This window comes from Protopterus annectens, chromosome 1.part2 (assembly GCF_019279795.1).
Source record: "Protopterus annectens isolate FY-2018-M chromosome 1.part2, PAN1.0, whole genome shotgun sequence".
NCBI lineage: Eukaryota > Metazoa > Chordata > Ceratodontiformes > Protopteridae > Protopterus > Protopterus annectens.
In genome coordinates, this window is record NC_056727.1 from 1,217,952,066 (window position 1) to 1,217,973,641 (window position 21,576).

The 21,576-nt window shown below is 41.9% G+C and overlaps 2 protein-coding genes across 2 annotated transcripts in view; one reads left to right on the forward strand and one right to left on the reverse strand.

The window, feature by feature from the left end:
- Positions 1–21,157, reverse strand: part of ATP5IF1 (ATP synthase inhibitory factor subunit 1) — a 114,720-nt gene extending 93,563 nt beyond the window's left edge. Inside the window, exon 1 of the mRNA XM_044060078.1 lies at positions 20,981–21,157. Coding sequence (XP_043916013.1) covers positions 20,981–21,055 — 75 coding nt within the window. The 5' untranslated portion in view covers positions 21,056–21,157. The remainder of the gene's footprint in view (positions 1–20,980) is intronic.
- A 96-nt stretch (positions 21,158–21,253) lies between these two features.
- The window catches only part of SYF2 (SYF2 pre-mRNA splicing factor), a 669,776-nt gene continuing 669,453 nt past the window's right edge, over positions 21,254–21,576 (forward strand). Inside the window, exon 1 of the mRNA XM_044060077.1 lies at positions 21,254–21,494. Within this exon, the coding sequence (XP_043916012.1) occupies positions 21,477–21,494 (18 nt within the window). The 5' untranslated portion in view covers positions 21,254–21,476. The remainder of the gene's footprint in view (positions 21,495–21,576) is intronic.

Genomic DNA, 21,576 nt, shown 5'->3' on the forward strand with positions numbered 1-21,576 from the left:
GAGACCGTTCAGGCACTAGCCAGTCAGTTACCTACTTCTTCCACCTCCTTAACCAGTCCTAAGAAACTCAAACCATCCACCTCCTATATTAAAAGTCTATTAAAGAAACTCAAACCATCCACCCTATCGGCTGATAGACTCCCAGCCGAATACCTACAACTAGCATCTGACGTAATTGCCTATCCCATCTCAATCCTGATAAATAGAACTATCACCGAGGCCACCATTCCCTCATTCTGGAAAATATCATAAGTCATCCCGCTTCACAAGGGAGGCGCCTCTACGGAAACTTCGAACTATAGACCTATAGCAATATTGTCGCCTATAGCCAAAATTATGGAAAGGTGTGCTCACAAGCAACTCCTACACTACCTTACCCTAAATAATCTTCTGTCAAAAACTCAACATGGGTTTCGCCCTCATCATAGTACTACCGCTGCCCTCCTTTCCTTTGTTGATTCAGTAAACAATCGGAACAACAAATTAATTATTTCAGCTCTCTTTCTTGACTTGTCAAAAGCCTTTGACATGGTCAATCACCAACTATTGCTTAAAACCCTTCACCTCGATAACCTAGCCCTACGTTGGTTTAATGCTTACCTTTCTGGTAAACAAGCAGTCCAGTGGCAAAGCACACTATCTCACTTGCTACCAAATACCATAGGAGTTCCCCAAGGCTCTATACTTGGTCCCCTTCTCTTCTCTGTATCCATAAACGACCTACACTCAGTCATCCCCAAAGCCACCTGCATTCAATATGCAGATGACTCCACCCTGATCTGTTCTGATGTCTCTCCATAATCTCAAAGTAGTCACCCAACACTGTTTTGCGACAGTTGAAAAATGGTTTTCTGAACGGAAACTAATTCTAAATCCCATAAAAACTAAGCTACTTCTAATCTTCCCCACTTCTGGAACCCCCCATAGGCCTAAATCCACCACATTCTAATAATACGATCTTTCATGTTCAATCCATAAACGGCACCATCATCGAGCCTGTCACCAATACCAAACTACTAGGTGTTACTATTGACCACAAGCTTAAATTCGATGTTCACATTAGTCAAACTATTAAGACAGTAAACAAGAAACTAGGTTCCTTGTACAGAATCCACAACTTTCTTACTCCGTATACCAAACTAACTATAGCACGGTTACATCTTCTCTCCACCCTACTGTATGCCTCCCCTGTCATATCCTTCCTCAATAAAAATGAGCTCAACAAACTCTCAGTTGTCTATAACCATATCGCTAGATTTGTCACTGGTTCACCTTACCGTACTCATCACTGCCACAACCTAAAGAAACTTGAATGGTTAGAATTACCTAACCTTCTTAAATTCAACCAACTTACGGAAGCATTTAAATTAATTAAGGGACCAGAAAAAAAACCCTCTCTGAACAAACTCCTGACCCCCTACTCCAACCTTAACTGCCTCCGATCTTATAATAGTGTCCTGGTACAAACCATGAAATCAAATAACTCAGGAGGTGATGCTATCTACGCCAATTCTATTGGAAGGCTCTGGAATTCCCTTCCTAATAACCTAAGACTGACAACTTCCCTCAGTCAGTTTAAAACTAGTCTCAAGTCACTACTCAAGGCCCACTGGCTATGCCCTTGTGACAATCCTGACTGACCATATAACTGCCTACTACCCACACACAATTATCTAAAGGACTCTCCACCTTAAATCTCTCTAGATCCCTTTAAACCTAATCTCTAAACACGTTGGCTCCTCAGACGGCCCCCCTCCCCGTATAACCATAGAATTGACCTGTGAATGATCATATATCCTTCGCCCTGGTGATCTAAAGCTCAAACCTCATTACTTATTAATCTCAGTCTCAGACTCTGATGATGATGCTGGCCACAGTGACGTACAGGTGGGGTTGTTGGGGGCTGAATCTGTCCCAGAGGGCGACATCCCTCTTCCGCCCCCATTGTCACCACACACAGTCAGTATGCCCACATATCCCCAGAAGCCAAAGATACTGGACAGAAGATGGCGACATTGAACAGGACAGTGTGGCACCTATAGAGTCAATGAGTGTAGACATGCCATAGCTAGAGTTGGCAAGGTCCCGCACAGGCAGATTGACAGGGGTGCTTACAGGACTGCTGTCAATCCACCACTCGTTGCAGGTGTTCACACCATGGGTCACTTGGTGCATGTTTTAGGCAGTCATGGAGGCACAGGCACGTTCTAAATGCAACACCAGGCGGAAGCTTAGGCTTATGGATGCAGTACAGTCTGACATCCGTGACTGCCTTCACCTCACCGGGGACACCACGGATCAGTTCAATGCTGCAGTGCACAGATGGTAGGCTGAGACAGTATCTTAGACTGCACACTGTCTGTGCTGGAATATCTGGTTGGAGTTGGGCGGACATGTGGGCGTAGGTCAGCAACACCATCTGCTGAGAGCCCACATGGCCATGCAGTCATGCTCCCATAGTGGCAGCACCTCCAGCACTACAGAGGGAAGTGTGCTGTCCTCTCCACGACGTGGCAGGCCATGAGCATGTGGTCCTGAGCAGTCCCGTGGGGGACAAAGCCCCAGCAGACAGCAGTCACCATCAGGTGCTAGCACCGCATCTGACCTTGGGTATGGTGGTGCCAGTGCTACTCCTGGCAGAACCATTTCCAGTTCATGGCCGGAGACTGAACTGTCCACTCTACCATGTATGGTCCACAGCTGTCCAACATACAAACGTGTAGGGCAAGCACTGGGCTTGACACACACACACACACACACACACACACACACACACACACACACACACAGTCGCATGCAGGTCACCAACAGACACACAGCACCTCTCCGTGGCCCATCTAACCCACACCGCTTCTCGACACACACATGCTGTCAACTGTTTGGCACAGCCTAGGCTTCCGGCACACCCACACCACACCCTGTGGGTGTGATGATACCAGTGACATAGATAAGGAAAATACAATTGTGTCTTGATGCACAGAGGGACTATATTGCTTAACATGCACTTGTGTAGTGCAGTATTTATTTATTTGCAGTTGGTTTACCAGGATAGTCCATTGGGCCAAAGTATTTTCAATGGAGTCCTGGGGAGAAAAGCTCCATAAACAAATCAAGGTTACTATATGATGTAGATTATAAGCTTACATGCGTTATAAAATAGAGCGGACCAAAAACTATTACTGTATGTCATAGATTGAAAGTATACTACAGAAATTTAGACAAGGACAAATATTACAAACAGTCTAGGTTAGTGATAAATGAACAGGTAATGCAGAATATTAAGGGAATAATTAGTAGTCATATACAGGATCAATAATACATGTTGGTAAACTTGCAGAGAGAGGTGCAGGTAAGAATTACATACATTTAGAAATTAATTTACAAGAATATATGAAAAGGAATAATGCTATTGAAGGGAAGGGAAGATGAAAGTTTGCAGAGTAAGTCATGTAGGGTGGCAGCAGGAGCATTCCCATTGGGTTACTAGATGTGAGTGGAGAGTTTTTTTGAAGATAAGAGTAGCTAGGGGTAGTACGAATGGATGGTGGTAGGGAGTTCCAGAGTCATACTAGACTAAAAGGATAGGAGGTGTTTGCCTGGGGGACTAGCCGGTTTGCATACTTCTAGAAGATTTTGGTTGTTAGACCTTAGCACTCTGTCAGGTAGGTGCATTTTAAATGCAGAGGGACGCAGTGAGGGGTTGAGAATGAGCTTGTGTGCTAGAGTGAGCTGGGTATAGATAAGCTGATTGGGTAGCTCTAGCCATTTTAGTGTGTGGAGAGAGGAACAGTGGTGAGTGGAAGACTTATGGCTAGTGGCGAACTTGGCAATTTTGTTGCAACAAGATAGTTGAGTTTTCAGAGAGGATTGTAGATTAGTTAGGAGTGGAGCACCAGAGGAGGGAGGGGATGAGAAAAGATGGAGAGGGTGAGTTTAGTGGTGGGTGTAAGATAATGATTTTGTCGATAAAGCATGCCTATAAAGCATGCCTAGTTTTTGATGATTTTTTTTTTTATATTTAGTTGTATGTGGGAGTTAAATTTAAGCAGATTGTCAATTTGGATACCAAGTAGCTTAGTCTCCGATAACACAATGTGTTGTTATGACTAGTAATACAAAATGTGTTTTTGTTGAAAGGGGTGACTTTAGAGGGAGTAAATACCATTAATTTGGTTTTAGAAGTATTGACTCGCCATGCCACTTATTGTGGGCCACAACAGGTATTGTAAGCTGGCATGTGTCATGACTACACATCACACTGTGTTTCTTTGTTGCATGATGTTGGACTGCCAATAGTGTTACAGAATGACTGGTGTGCCATGGACCTGTGTTTCTTTGTTGCATGATGTTGGACTGCCGAGACTGGTGCATCATAGACCTGTGTATGTTTCTGTTTCAGGAGTCTGACGGGATAGACTAAGGAGACATGGCGTCAATACAGCTGGCATGGCAGAATAGCAGAGATATGACATCAGCAATTTAAATTTTAAATTTTCCATTCAGTTTTGGACACACTCTGGATAGTTTTGCACATCTGTCTGTTATGCCATTGCTGTCCATCTAAATACATTTTTACAGCCCCCGTTATCCGTTTTACATCATGTACACGGAATTTTTCCATGTAAATTATGAACACCAACACGGGGTCTGCAGGACTGCCTATCTGCTTGCTGGATCACCCTACCTCCCTCATTTGCATGCAATTCATCTGCTTATGAGGTGAGTTGAATGACACACAAGTCTGTGTTGGCCCACCCGTGCGCACCACTAAGTTCTGTTCACTGGATTACACACCTGCTTACTTTCATGTAACCAGTGTGCCAGGATGCCTACATGGAAAAAAGTCCATGTAGGCTTCATTAAATCCCCCCCCCCCCCTACATTTATTCACTGTATCGTTTTGTATTTATGGACTGGTCAAACGATTTTTTAAAATTACTTTATCAAATTAATTACTACACAATTTACTGTCTATTAACTTGGCCTTACCCGGATAAAAGGAATTTTGTGGTGCTGGTCAATTATCCTGAGAAGGTGAATAGCCAAGGGACCAGACCGTTAATAAACAGAAGTGTTGGCAGAACAGCTTGGTGCATTTATTGTTAAGTTTCAGATTTTTTTGTGTGCTCTTGTTTGAATTCGGAATAAAGCAAGAATTTGGTACCAGTGCAGTAAAACAGCCACGTGCCATAACACAGAATTGATCTAAAAAGTCAAACCACACACAACGTGGGATGCACACATTTAGCTGAATCTTAGGGCAGGATGACAAAGGAACAAAAACACAATACCCAATAACTTAAATGTTTTACAACAGCTGCTACTGCAAGCAAGAAATGATCTCATTTTTTCTGGACATCAAACTCTACACTGTTAAATGGCATGGAACTCAACTTTGTGATGTTCATGTCCTTCTGTAAGATGTAAAGAATGACAGTGGAAACTCAACAAAAAAAGTGTTTACGGTCAAGCAGCAGCATTGATCAACTGGTACAGAAGAGAAAGACATTACTGTTAAATCAAGAGAGACAGTCTCAAAGGTAGACGATGCTGTGTTCTACAGACCGGCGAGGAACAATGTTTGCCAGTCATGTGAATGATTGTGTATGGAGCACAAAGCTTTGCAAAAATCCCTTCAAGTTGGCATGAACAGCATAAATATTTTTGTTATGAGGGACTGGACATTGCTACTACTGATGGAACAGTGCTGGTTCGCCAAGAGAAAGCTATTAGAATAAAGGGCACTAAAGTGGAGGATGTTCTTCTTACCCAAACAGAAACTTTGTCTTTCGGCTTTTCCCAGTTAGGGTCGCCACAGGGGAACTCTGGTCCGCTGATTGGCAGTTGGTTTTTATGGTGTCGAGTTGCCAGCCCGACACCCAACCTTCAACAAAGGCATGCCCATTCAACGCATGTCTTTCTAACGCCCACTCAACCGCGGGGAGGACATGCAGACTCTACACAGAAGGCACTTCCAACCTAAGCTGAGAATCGAACGGGAGAACCTCTTGCTGTGAGGCAACAACGCTTGGTTCAAAACAGGATAAAAGGAGACCACATATCAAGGTTTCCTGTCTGGCACCCAGTTTAGGAATATGCCACTGTGCAAACTACTCAAAACAAGATTCCTTGAAAACTCCAATCTGCAAATATGGCTCTCACATTTCAATGGCTAGGGAAGGATAAATCACTTCCTTCAGTAATGAAAACTCACTGCATGGTGGCATTAAAAAAAACCAAACAAACATTTAGTTATTTTGATTGGAGTAAAAGGAAAATTTTCATACATTTGCCGGCAGACAAAACAATCAGAAGAGCTACGAAAACAAGATTGCCACTGATTCTAAGGGCAACCACAAAGCATTCTATAGCTATGTCATCAAGAATCTCAATGGCAACACCCAGATCTGCTCCGAGTCACAGCACAACGGCATGAAAATTACAGAACCAACTGATATTGCCAACATCCTGGCAGATAGGTTCAGTGCTAACTTTACCCCTCTCTCACCCCCTAAAAGGGCCCATATCTATACAGGAAGAATGCAGAGTCCTTTTAATCACATCTATGCAGGTAAAAGCTGCACTCTCTAAAAACCAAAAACACAGCATCCATGGGACCGGACATCCCAGGCTGCATTTTACACAAACTTCAGAACGAACTGGCTCCCCACCTAAGCACCATTTTCAAGTCAATCTCACATCAGGCTTTGTGCCCACTGAATGGCACACAGCAACAGTTATCCCACTCCACAAAGGGGGAGTCACCACTGATCCTGGGTACCATCGCCCTATTAGCCTGATGAGCCTCGTCTGCAAGGCCACGGAACGTATCATCATGGAACTCAAAGACATTGGTAAACCCCAAACTCTGGACCCCACTCAGTTAGGGTTTGTGAAAGGCAGATCATGCCTTCTGAACCTGATCAACTTCTTTGAGGCAGTCACCAAAGCCGTAGACGAGGGTAAGGTGGTTCACACAGCCTATCTTGACCTCGCCAAGGCTTTCAAAACCACCCCCCATTCTGGAATTACAGCTAAAACCACTAAACTAGGTACAAATCCCTACGTCACAAGATGGGTTGCCAACTGGCTCATTGACGGAACCCACACTGTAAAAGTTGCAGACTCCAAATCTGACTTCAAACCAGTGACAAGTGGAGTACCACAGGGTTCAGTCCTGGTACCTCTACTGTTTTGTATCTACTTCTCTGAAGTACAAGCTAACACAGAAGGCCTCTGGCTAATGAAGTTCGCAGATGATTGCAAACTAGGAGCCACAGTTGAGCCCCCAAATGATGTGGACATACTACAGAAGGGCCTCACTGAGACAGATGCCTGGTGTCAGAGGCATGGCCTCAAGCTCAATGCCAAAAAGCGCATTGTCATCCCCTTTGGTAAAAACTCTGTACCCACAAACTACCACATAAACAGCAGTCTATTTAACGCCGGGTGTGTGATAAGAGACCTTGGGACCCAGGTGGACAGTAGTCTCTCCTTTGATAATCACATAGAAGGATATCCTGATTACTGTGGCTATGTGGCACACATCACAAAAGGGTTCTCATCCACGAAAACAAAAAAACAAGAGAGGTCATTGTTCCCCTCTACTCGGCACTCAGACCCATTAGAGAGTACAATGCCCCTTTTGGAATGTACCTCACAAGACATCTGCAGCAGCAGGAAAGGCCACAGAAGAACCTCACAAAGAGGATTACTGGCCTCAAACAGATGCCCTACACTGACCATCTCAGAAATCTCCAGCTTCACTCTGTAGCATATCACCTACTCTGAGGAGATCTCTGCCTAACATAAAGCTATGTTAAATCAGGAGCTGTTGGACATGCGACACCTAAAGAAATCCAAATCCAACGAGCTACACACTCTAGGAACCTAAACCTTGTCACCACAATAAACAGCACATGCTGGAGGGATAGATTCCTGTCCCAGAGACTTCCTATACTCTGGAACAAGCTACCCATCTAGGTCAAGCAAAGTTCCTCATTAGCACTCCAAGAAAAATCTTGATGAGTGGATGGGAAATAGGAAATGCACCCCAGGAATCACTTCTGTGGTTCTGCTCGACAGGGGCACAGGAAATTAACTTTCTTGGGTGGCATAAGCCAGGGAACCTTGTTGGACAGGCTTACTTAGGCCCTTGGGCTGATAGCCTAGTACCTACCTAGGAACCTATGAAGTACCTTGCAAGAGGGATTCTTGTACCATGTCCAATATCCTTGACAAACTCTTTCTAGCTAAACTAAATTTGAACTTAGCACAAACAACTCAAAGCAAGACACCATTCAGATATCACCACAAATATTTTAGTTGAGACTACTGATGCTACAATTCTTTGACTGAGGCAATTAATTATACAAAACCTATTACACAAAAAGTGCTTCACTTGGAAATCAATGGAATGAAAGCACTGCTTAAATTCTAAAAATTCATAGTACCCTGTGGTCAGATACTACCACTGGGCTTCCAAGTGCCCTTGAACGAATATGGCATATTGGCTTACTGAACCTCTGTGTAAAACATTAGCTTGTGTTTTTCCATTACAAAGAGGAGGAAGAGAGAAGCCCAAGGCTACTTTTACTACATAATCTCTGTGTATTTTCTTCCTGCATTTTATTCTGTGACCAGCATGTGCATATGTTGGTGTTCATCCAGAACAGATATCCATAAGAATATAATCACCACAGACTTTGGATACTCAAGTAGCCTGGTAACCTAGTCAGCACCCAGGGTTAATCTAAAAACTGTTGATCAGCTCAGTCTTAAAAACAGAAGTCGTGCCATGTTTTTGTTGCCTTGGTATGATTATAGACATGGAAAGCAGATCAAGGATCACTGACCGTGTCAATCATTATCCCTGCATTAAAATATACTAGGAGGCATTGAGGATAGAATTCAAGAGAACTTCCTCAGCTGAAGCCCTTCTTTATTTTCTTAATCACGGGGTGCACAAGCCAGTGCATTTCTTTGTGCTGGTCCCAAGCCCAGATAAATGGGGAGGATTGTGTCAGGAAAAGCATCTGGCATAAAACTTGGACAAATGTGGACACCAGTAAATATTTATATACCGGATCGGTCAAGGCCCGGGTTAACAACGACAGTCACCAGTACGGTTAGCCAACAGGGTGCTGGCGGAAATTGGGCTACTGTTGGCCGAAGGAGGAGAAGAGATGGAAGGCATGGCCAAAGGCAGGAAGAGAGGAGAAAGGCAAGGACTGTGGTAGTGAGGGTCGGAACTTTGAATGTTGGCAGTATGACTGGTATAGGGAGAGAGCTAGAAGACATGATGGACAGAAGGAAGGTTGGTATATTGTGTGTGTAAGAGACCAGATGGAAGGGGAGTAAGGCTAGGTGTATCAAAGGTGGGTTCAAATTGTTTTATCATGGTGTGGATGGGAGGAGAAATGGCATAGGAGTTACCCTGAAGGAACAGTATGCAAAGAGTGTTTTGGAGGTGAAAAGAGTGTCGGATAGAGTGATGTTTATGAAGCTGGAAATTGATGGTGTAATGATGAATGTTGTTAGTGCATATGCTCCACATGTTGGGTGTGCGATGGACGAGAAGGAAAAATTTTGGAGCGAGTTGGATGAAGTGATGGCTGTACCAAAGGGTGAGAGAGTGGTGATTGGAGCAGATTTCAATGGGCATGTTGGTGAAGGGAACAGAGGGGATGAGGAAGTGATAGGTAGGTATGGTGTTAAACAAAGGAATGCAAAAGGTCAGATGGTAGTGGATTTTGTGAAAAGGATGGACATGGATGTGGTGAATACGTATTTTAACAAGAGGGAGGAGCATAGGGTGACATACAAGAGTGGAGGAAGATGCACACAGGTGGATTATATCTTATGTAGGAGGGCCAGTTTGAAGGAGATTGGAGACTGTAAAGTGGTGACCTGGGAAAGTGTAGTTAGGCAGCATAGGATGGTGGTTTGTAAGTTGATGTTGGTGATCAAGAAGAGGAAGAGGAATGTGAGGGCAGCACCAAGGATCAAATGGTGGAAATTGAAAAAGGGTAATTGTGAGGTGGAGTTCAGGGAAGAGATAAGACAGGCACTGGGTGGCAGTGAACAGTTACCAAATAGCTGGGTAACTACAGCAGAGCTAGTAAGCGAGACTGCTAGAAAGTTGCTTGGTATGACATCTAGACAGAGGAAGGACGACAGGGAGACATGGTGGTGTAATGTGGAAGTACAGGAGATTATACAGAGAAAGAGGTCGGCAAAGAAGAAGTGGGATTGTCAGAGAGATGAAGAAAGTAGACAGGAGTATAAGGAGATGAGGAGATGAGGTGTATGGCAAAGAGAGGTGGCGAAGGCTAAGGATAAGGCATATGGAGAGTTGTATGAAAGGTTGGACACTAAGGAGGGAGAAAAGGACCTGTACCGATTGGCTAGACAGAGGGACCAAGCTAGGAAAGATGTGCAGCAGGTAAAGGTGATAAAGGATAATGAGGGAAACATACTTACAAGCGAGGAGTGTGTTGAGCAGATGGGGGGGAAAAAAAAAAAAAAAAAAAAGGGGTTGATAAATAAAAAGAATGAGAGGGAGAGAAGAAGGTTGGATGATGTGGGGATAGTGAATCATGAAGTGCAATGGATTAGCAAGGAGGAAGTAAGGATAGCTATGAAGAGGATGAAGAATGGAAAGGCTGTTGGTCCAGATGACATACCTGTGGAAGCATGGAGGTGTTTAGGTGAAATGGCAGTGCAGTTTTTAACCAGATTGTTTAATGAAATCTTGGAAAGTGAGAGATGCCTGAGGAATGGAGAAAGTGTTTTGGTACCGATTTTTAAGAATAAGGGTGATGTGCACAGCTGTAGTAACTACAGAGGGATTAAATTGATCAGTCACAGCATGATGTTATGGGAAAGAGTAGTGGAACCTAGGTTAAGAAGGGACGTGATGATTAGTGATCAGCAGTATGGTTTCATGCCGGTACAGATGCAATGTTTGCTCTGAGTGTTGATGGAGAAGTACAGAGAAGGTCAAAAAGAGTTGCATTGTGTTTTTGTAGACTTAAGAGAAAGCATATGACAGGGTGCCTAGAGAGGAGTTGTGGTATTGTAGGAGGGTGTCGGGAGTGTCAGAGAAGTATGTAAGAGTGGTACAGGATATGGACGAGGGTAGTGTGACAGCGGTGAGGTCTGCGGTGGGAGTGACGGATGCGTTTAAGGTGGAGGTGGGATTACATCAAGGATCAGCTCGGAGCCCTTTCTTATTTGCACTGGTGATGGACAGATTGACAGATGAGATCAGACAGGAGTCCCTGTGGACTATGTTTGCAGATGACATAGTGATCTGCAGTGAGAGTAGGGAACAGGTGGAGGAGACCCTGGAGAGATGGAGATATGCTCTAGAGAGAAGAGGAATGAAGGTCAGCAGGACTAAGACAGAATACATGTGTGTGAATGAGAGGGAGGATAGAGGAATGGCGAGGATGCAAGGAGTAGAGGTGGCAAAGGTGGATGAGTTTAAATACTTGGGATCAACAGTTTAGAGTAATGGTGAGTGTGGAAGAGAGGTGAAGAAGAGAGTACAGGCAGGATGGAGTGGGTGGAGAAGAGTGTCAGAAGTGATTTGTGACAGACTAGTACCAGTGAGAGTGAAAGGGAAGGTCTACAAGAGGGTAGTGAGACCAGCTATGTTATATGGGTTGGAGACAGTGGCATTGACAAAGGCAGGAGTTAGAGCTGGATGTGGAAGAGTTAAAGATGTTAAGATTTAGATTAGGAATAAGTATATTAGAGGGTCAGCCCAGGTTGGAAGGTTTGGAGACAAAGCCAGAGAGGAAAGATGAAGTTGGTTTGGACATGTGCTGAGGAGGGATGCTGAGTATATTGGGAAAAGATGCTAAGGATAAGGCTACCAGGTAACAGGAAAAGAGGAAGGCCTAAGATAAGGTTTATGGATGTGGTGAGAGGACATGCAGGTGGTTGGTGACCAAGCAAGCTGCAGAGGACAGGAAGAAATGGAAACAGATGATCCGCTGTGGCGACCCCCAATGGGAACAGCCAAAGGAAGATGAGAATTAAGTAAAACAGAGGAAAGTAAAGTTTTAGGACTGTATCGGAAGTGGGCTTTCAATTTATGTTCTGATCTCCAATGCAAAGCTTCTTAGGCTACCGAGACATGCAGTGTATATAAAATACATGTTCTACAAACTCTTTTGGTCTGTTTCACTTAGAGAAACAGTATCCAATTTCCTGTGTATGCAATACAGAATACAGACATCAGACTGGAAAAAAAATAAGGAGCAAGGATGGATGGTACGACACCATGGACATACCTCCATAACATGTAATCTATACATATACCTCCATAACACTTATGTAATCTATACATATACCTCCATAACACTTATGTAATCTATACATATACCTCCATAACACTTATGTAATCTATACATATACCTCCATAACACTTATGTAATCTATACATTCTGAATAAGCTGTATCCCAACAAAGCAACTTCATAAACCTGAAAATCTAATGCAAGCAAGATTTCTGTTAAGGTTTCAAGTTCACAACAATAACAGTACTTTACGAAAATGTGGCCCCCAGTGTAACGGAGCTAAAAATATATTACAAAATAAAACACACACACACAAAAACACATTTCTAGAGCTGTGATATAAGAAAACGTACAAGATAAAAATAGCTCACCAACAGTGGCATAAACCAAACACAAAATTCAAATTAAATTATTCATAGTTTACAGTGGATGAGACAATGTCCTGCACTAAAACCATTTAAGACTATTCCTAACACCTGGTAATTAAGGTTTAACAGTCAACTACTTAGTCCCAAAATCCATAACAGAAAACCTACTCACTGTAAATTACAAATAGCAACACTGATGGTCAATTACTGCCTAAACAAAAAAAAAAGTGCATAAATGGTCTCTAGTCAGTACAAATACTATGCTGGATACCACTGTAAATTAGTCTATATTTAGTGACACTAGTCAAGAAGAATTGAAAAAAATATTGTGTGGCATGTTATGGCTTCTTGGTATATCCCTCATATGTCAAAATTGTACTATCAATACTTGTGCATCAATATTGACCTGTTCAGATTTCCAAAACATTAAAATATATAATTACAACTCTGTTGCCAGCACCTCTTGACTTTTTGTAGAACTAGAAACTTGGAAGAAAAACAGATTATACAAAATTCTACTTCGACAAAACGCAAAATGCTATTCTCTGCAAGAGCTTCCAATACTTTTCCCCACTCAGGTATAATAGATAAACTCTCTCAACTAGGCATCAATCCATATGTTTACCAGATGGTTAGCAAATTGGTTCACTGTTAGAACCCATCTAGTCAAAATAGAGGAAGCCACCTCAAGTAGTCGACCCATAACAAGTGGTGCACCCCAGGGATCAGTCTTGGGGCCTTTGCTGTTTGGGATATACTTCTCAGAGGTGCAGGCCAAATCTAATGGGCTATGGCTGACCAGGTTTGCAAGCTGGGTGGGGTCATCAATTCCCCTAGTGATGTGGACATCCTCCAAGAGGGTCTCATCCAAACAAATGACTGGTCCCAGAAACATGCCCTCAAACTGAATGCCAAAAAAATGCATCATCATACCTTTTGGGGGAAGAGAGCGACGTCCCCACAAATTTTCACATTGATAAGGTACTAAGCATGCAATTAGTCATGAGGGACTTGGACACACAGGTTGATAGTAAACTGAATTTTGACCACCATATTGCCTCCGTTGTACGGAAAGCTTTCTACATGGCCCAGCTCATTAGTAAGGATATCTCATCCAGGGACAAGGTGGTCATAACATCCCTGTATTCTTCACTTAAGACCCATTATTGAGAAAAAAGGCAGCTGGAGAGACCAGAGGCTCCTCACCAGGAGGATCCAGGGCCTCAAACATCTACCCTACACAAATATCTACTCAGTCTTCTACAGACTCCTCAGAGGTGACCTTTGTCTGGCATAAAAAAACAATCTCAGACTGCTGCATATCCGCAAGTCACACTCCATTCGAGTAACCTGCGCTTGTGACCTCAACCTGGTCTGTGACATCAATAGGACTTGGTAGGACAGATGCGTGTGCCAGAGACTCTCCCCATTTTGTGGAATAGTCTCCCTCTCCACATAAAGCAGAGTACCTCATTAAACTTTTTAAGCACAACCTGGATAACTGGATGGGGAACAGTAAATACAGCCCTGGGATTCCACCTGTGTCTCTGTTGGACAGTGGGATAGGGTGCTGACTTGTTGGAACATGGGCTCAATTCTTGGCTAGGCTTGTAAGGGCCTCAGGGCAAACAGCCTAGTAACTTCCTATGATCCTGTAAGAAGGGGTCATTGTGAGTGTAGTGAAGTTTCACAGGAAAGTAGCTATAAGGAATGGTTGTGAAAAAACTGCAAACCATCAGTATCTTTCTCTGCCCATACTAACAGACAAAGTTTGCCAAAATGTAAACAATACATAGAGGCTGTTTAAGACCCAACTGGTATGTCAAGAGATGTCCAGAGTGTTATTTGAGAAGTAACACCTCACACCCACGAAGACATTTCCATAAGCAAAGCGGATGAGGCATAGAGTGTTCACCAGAGTCCAGATCTTAACAGAAAGAATGAAAAGGCACAGATACCCTTCAAGAGGGCCTGATGCTGGAACAAAAAACACAACAATGGGCTAAAACTCAATGTCTGTGTGTGTGCGTGTGAAAACAAAACGTTACCCTTTGGAAAGATGGGCACCCTGGAAAATCACCACACTAAGTTGACCACCACAAGCCTCCGGTGGTGAGAAAACCCTTCTATGTCGCACAACATACAACCACAGGCATGGCATCCAGGTCCAAAGAGGTTATTGCTTTGCTGTACTTAGCTCTCAGAGCAATCACTGCATACAACATGCCATTTGGCATGTACCAGACCATATACTTGTACAGCTTGTAAGATCATAAAGGTTACTCACAAAAGGAATACAGGGAGCAAACAAGTCCTCTGTAGACCAGCTCAAAGCCCTATCCCCATGCTGAATCTCCTACAGAATGCTGTGTGTCACTCTATACCTAGCTTACGAGGCATCCTCTGATCCCACACTGATGGGTTCCTTGCACATCCGTACAACAAATTACATCAGAAATACTTTATTTTATTTATTTATTTGTAGTTTGTTAACCGGGAAAGTCCATTGGGCCATACTGAGCCCTTTTTCAATGGAGGCCCGGGGAGAAAAGCTCCAAGTACATTCAAAATGATTTTGCCAGTTAATACAGTTATAGGAGAAAGCTGCAAGATACATTCACATTTATTGGCAGTTAATACAATTATTGAAGCAACATGTAGTGAAAAAAAAGAAGTTACATAAAGCTAGTGCTCGAGAGATATTGAGATTAACTGCATGAAAAGAATAGGAGAAATACCCATTCTAAGGACCTACACCTCATCTGTGATACAAACAGAATGTGTTAGAGGGACAAGTATGCGTCTCAGAATGCCACTTTTTCTGGAATAGGCTTCCTATCCACGTGGAACAAAGCTCATACTCAACCCCTTTTGAACATAACTTGGACTAATGTATGAGAAACTGCAAATTTACCCCTGGTTGGCACCCAAGTCACTAATGGACAGGGGCAGCATGTGAACGCTTGATATGTACAAGCCTACATCTTAACCATTAAAATTCATATCCATCTGTCAGTAATATTCTGATAAACTTGGTGTAAGCTTGGTTCGGTTTAAAACTGTTATTTGGCTAAACCTAGTAACCACATAGGACAGAATTTAACTGAAGTAGTCCCTACCTAGCATACTGGCATCAGAAGTGTGGACCACTGATTATTTTAGGTATGTAGGATATAGATATCAGTAAGAAACCCACTAAAATGCTCAAGAATAAAAAGTTAAACTGTATGCTACAAATATGCTCTTAAATAAATGTACTACAGAAGCATTACTGTTTTTGTCTATGAAACACTGAAAATGAAAACAATATGGAAATATTCTTACACTCTGAAGGGAATAAATAAGTAGAAAATATTTGTATTAATGCAATACCCACAGACAGCTGTGAACAGTACGTAACACTATAAAAACAATAAAAGTTTTTACATAAAGCTGCATCATGAAGTATACTGAGTGACTGTTTTTGAATGATGAGGATTTAACAGGTATGCCTTAAGAAACTAGCACATCTAGCCTACCTCATTATTCAGAATATACATTAATCTATTAACATGAACTATTGCATGCAATCGACATAGAGCGGACACATGCTGACAAAGATAGATGCATGCTCTGATCACTTAAATCATCCTTAGTATTTAAATATTACATAAAGGTACAAGGATGGTCTTCCATTCCTCAGGCCCTTTTGCACTGGCTACAGATCTGTTGAACGTCTTTGTTAAAAAAAGTCCAGGTAACACTGCAAACATGTGAGAATAAAGAAGTGGGTTTTGTAACAAAATTCCATGGCAATGGTATAGCAAAAGCAAGCTTCATGTTAACATAAATCTACTCTGATCTGAGAAAACCTTAGCACCATCTATTACTTAAAGGGAACTGAACAGGTGAAAGACATACTGTACTTTTCAGGCAGGGTAATATACAATAAATTATTTTTTGGCAATTGTCTTGCAAAATGGCAGCCATCAAAAGGTTTATACTACTTTACCTCCAGGACCTTGCACATGCCTACAGTTTTAGCTTATTAACACAATAAGCAAGACCTTACAGTAATCCAGTGAAGAAACAAATGTGCACAACACAAAAGGGAAATTTTAATTTGTAATAAGCATGAGGCAAGGGAAATGACATATCAGACTCTTATTCCAGCTTTATTAGCTTGGTGCAGAAGAATACCCAATGGGCTTGGGGATATTTTTGGAACTAGGAAGTCCTAAGAGAATACACAAGTAGCACAGTCTTGCTGACAAACTATTAGTCAGGCAGTTAAGAATGGACACCCAACAGTGTTCCAAGCTCGTCCACAATAATACTCGACTCTCTCAGTCAAAGGAAATATCCAATATCTTAGACAACCAATTTAGTGCAAATTTTACACCAACCACAGTTTTAGCTGCCCACAGGTTCCACAATCTTAACCACTCCCTTTAAATTACTATAGAAAAAAAGCCTCTCGGCTCTTTCAAAAAAGTAAGAGTACTTCATCCAAAGGCCCTGACAACATACCAAGATGCTAGATTATCAGTGACAAATACTGCCTTTCTGAACTCCTACTTAAGCTCTTTAATCCAAGCCTCTTCACTGGTTACATTCCTGAAGCCTGGAAAACAGTTACTGTAATGTCATTACACAACAGTGGGTCAATCACAAACGCTGGTATCTACAGACCCATTAGTCTCACTAGCCTCATATGTAAAATTACAGAATGCGTGCTCTCAGACTTCATTAATCTGGACACTGAAAATCTCTCAACCACCATCAATTTGGCTTTATCAAAGAAAGGTCCTGCCTATTTAACCTTGGACTTCTTTGAGAAAATAACTGAAGCAGTGGATAGTGGTTATACAGTGCATTCAGCAGATCTTGACCCGGCTATGGCCTTTGATACGATTCCCCAAAGCAAGCATTACGGACAGACTTGCTTATCAGAATATAATTCCTTATATTGTGTGATGGATAGCCAACTGGTTGTCTGACAGAATCCATGTGATTAGATTAGCAAGTGCCACTTCTGAAAGCAAAACAATTACTTCAGGCAAGTTTCTTCTAGCCTATGGTTAACTAAGTTTGCAGATGACAATATATCATGTGTTGTTAATCATTGCTCCAACATGGCTTAGACAATGTTAACAATCAGTGCAAGGACAATGGTCTCAAATTAAACGTAAAAAAGGAGCATAGTTCATTACAGTAAACAAAACAGTTTCAGTTACTGTATTGGATATGCACCCCTCCAGAAACCATTGTAAGGTATCTGGATACTCCTGTTGATAATTTCTTATCATTTGACCATCACGTCTCCACAGTAGTTCGGAAAGCCTTTTATCTGGTCCATCTTATTTCCAAAGGCATCTCCACTAGATCCATAGAAGTCTTAACGCACGAATAAACAGGAATCAGACTAGCTATTGAATATAACGCACATTTTGACATACATTTATCTAAACATATCACACAACCTGACAGACCTCAGAGATCCGTAACTAAAAAGATTAGGTGACCTTAAAACTCCGTTATCAGAAGAGACTGGCAGTCCTTTCTCTGTACTTGGTCTCTTACAAAACTCCTGGAGAGCTATGTCTAGCTTTTCAAGCCAAAGACCCAACCCTATTTAATCTCCTATTCCTTCGCAGAACTAACAGCACAACACTCAAAGGAACCAACCTTCATCAACAGATAAAGAATGCACGTTGACACAGTAGATTAATATCCTAATGCATTTCTCACATCTGGAATAAACTTCCACTACACATAAAGCACAGCATCACCATTGACCCCTTCAAGGGGAACCTATATAACTGGATGTGCAGTCTCAAATTCTGTTCTGGTTTATCTTGTCTTGCTCTCCTTGAGGCTAGAGAGAAATTTTGACTTTTTTTTTTTTTTTTTTTTTGCTAGGCTCGAAATGGTTTGCAGACCAACTGCCCAGTACTTATCTATAAATATCTTACCCTACTGAAGTTCAGAGCTACCTAAAATATTAAACTTAAAAAAAAAAATGATCAAAGTAATCAAGTTTACCACCCCTGTATAATACAACCATCTAGTCCTGATAAAACCAGAATCGTCAGCAGCCAGACCTTCCAGTAGTCTTCAGAGTAAAGGGCGACCACTGCACCCACCTATGCATATTATTTACAAATCTGTTTAAAATGATCCTGTTCTACCCCATATCCTTAAAGGCTTTGTTAAATTATAACAGTTTATTCTGTACATATGAAAATGGACCTTAGTTCAGGGATATTGGCTTAATCAATAAAAAAAAATATATTACTGCAATTCAGCTTCACCCAGTTTTCAGATATCCACTCGTACATATAACAAGACTAACTTATTAAAATGACAACTGTCATATGCAAAAAAAAACACAGATAATGAAATAAAGCCTCGACGTAGCAGGAACGCTTTAAGTAAGGCTACTTTACAATACCACAACTAGTGGTTATCCAACAGTGTAGTACCTTGTAGGCGGTCCTGCAAAGGTTAGGGCATGTCCACATTGACTGGCAGGTCATCATACATCTGAGTGATAGTTGTTAGAAAAACACCTTTTATTAAGCTGTTCCACTGCCCTGTTATTTACATGAATAACCGCTAATTTTACACTCTCCTAACATTTTGAAACAAGCATGTTATTTGACTATATTGACTATAATTACCACTTGTAATGCACCGATCATAGATGAATGCCTGCTTGCCAAAGCCAAGTACAATTGCGGTCGAGCCTTAGCCAAAATGGACCGTTGGGTATTTGGCATCTACGACTAATCAGAAATGTGGGTACCTGACATTCGTTGACAGAAGGGTTGCAGCAACCTTGCTGCCAATTATTAAAAAGCATGTGTTACCAGGCTCAGTGATTGTATCGGATGAATGGGCTGCATACAGGGGCATATCGGAAGGGTCTGCGATGAACTACACAAACCTTACTGTAAACCACAGTAAGAAATTTTCAGACCCTACAACTGGTGCACATACTAACGCTGTTGAGGGTATGTAGTCACATTGTAAAAAACAATTTAAGCAGATGAATGGGACACTGAGGCATATGGTGGACAGCCACTTAGATGAGTTTGTGGGCGTGAGAAATATGGCATACATAGGTAAGACTTGTTAACCAGGAAGAACTGGGTGTCCGTTAACTGTTTTGTTATATATGTCGTGCTTTTTTTATATAGGTTCATAGGTAGGTACTAGGCTATCTGCCCGAGGGCATTTATAAGTCAGCTTTCGCCCGCCCCATTGATTAATTAACTGAGCCTCTGTCATGAAAAGCCAACGAATTGTGTATGTTTCATTGGACGATCGGAAACTTGAAGCTGACAACTATATTTCATTCCGGTGTTTGTATTTAATTTTCTGCCGCTTTTAAATACATGCTCCGCTTTTTACGCAATTTCTATGTATATTTCATTGGATGATCGGAAACTTGTTAACATGAATCTGACAGCTACATGATAGCCAATTACGACAAATGTAGCGTCGTGGGCGTGTTAGGGGCAGGGTTTGCTACTGCGCATCCTGCGAGGTACTACACTGTTTTGATCACCCAAGTAGTTGCACCTCTACAAACTACTAATAAAAGCAAAAGATGCGGGTTATCTGCAGTAACCCAACAAAACTGAAAGCAAAGCCAAATCGTTCCGTCTCTCATGCAGTTCTGAGAGTGTGAATATAATCACCAAATAACGTATTCCTCTCAAGGGTACCTCATTTCGGTGTCTTAATGGTCCTCAAAGTTCCACACTGAAAGGGTCTCTCACACATTCAGTTAGGAATTTTTTTAACCAAAATCCACAGTAAATACAAACGAATAATATTAAGTCATTAAAATAACTTTTTGTAAGTAAAGCCATCATACTGCAACCACCCTATGAGATAGCTGATCTTGTCAGTAAGTCGTTAGTACGTGTTCCACATTACGAAGGCTAGTGTTCCTTATTTTGCAGCTAAAAGGTTGAAAGCTATGCGTAAAAGATAGAGCAATTGTCTGAATCACTCGCGGCAAAAAACACATAAAAGAATACCATCTAATACAATTTACTGCAGTTACTCTTCTAACCAAAAAAAATCAGTACTCTACCCAAAATGTTTGGATGCTCAGGCCCCAAAGAGTAAACTATTAGCTCAGGAAAAGTGCGGTGAACATGCAGATGAAAACGAAAATTAACTTGTAAGGCAACCACCCTAGGACGGTGCCAGCATGTACGGCCTTAACATCCAGACTACACTGTGCACCCTTCTCTCTCAGATTTGGGATCTTCAACTGGACTTCTAGCATCACCTACATAAAAAATATTACCTGGGTAGAATCTGAAGATCTGCGCATCTGGACACGTACAACGTTGCGCAAACTTAATCGGAGCGCGTTAGCCATGACAGACACTGCTGTCTCTGTGAGATTCGTCGTACAGTACTATAACAGACTTCTCCCCTGCCCTTGGCAAAATAAGTCCTCCACAACTCCCTTACTGAAGGCACGCTGGCTATTTTTGATGACGCGTTAAAAAAAGCGCCGTCCATTGATTCATGACTCTTCAACGCCCCTTGCTGTCTGGTATTGGTTAATCTCTGTAATGTCATTAGGATGGGCTGTAGTTTTGTTTAGTTGTGCGATCGAACACAAATTAATGGAGGTTGTTTATGCTTTTTATTTTAACATACGCAAACAGGATTGGTTTAGTTAAATTTTAAACGAATAACCCCATAAGGAAGAATGTACTGTATACCAAGTGTATAAGGTTTTGTTGTGGCGCATATTTATTTAAAAAGAGTATTTTTTTCGGTCGTTATTGAAGATGGCTTCATGTGCAGAGGTAAATAATGTACTTTTTCTGTTTGTACTGAATGATTGTATTACTTTTTGTTTGTTCAGTTCTGTTGTGCCAAATTGCTTAC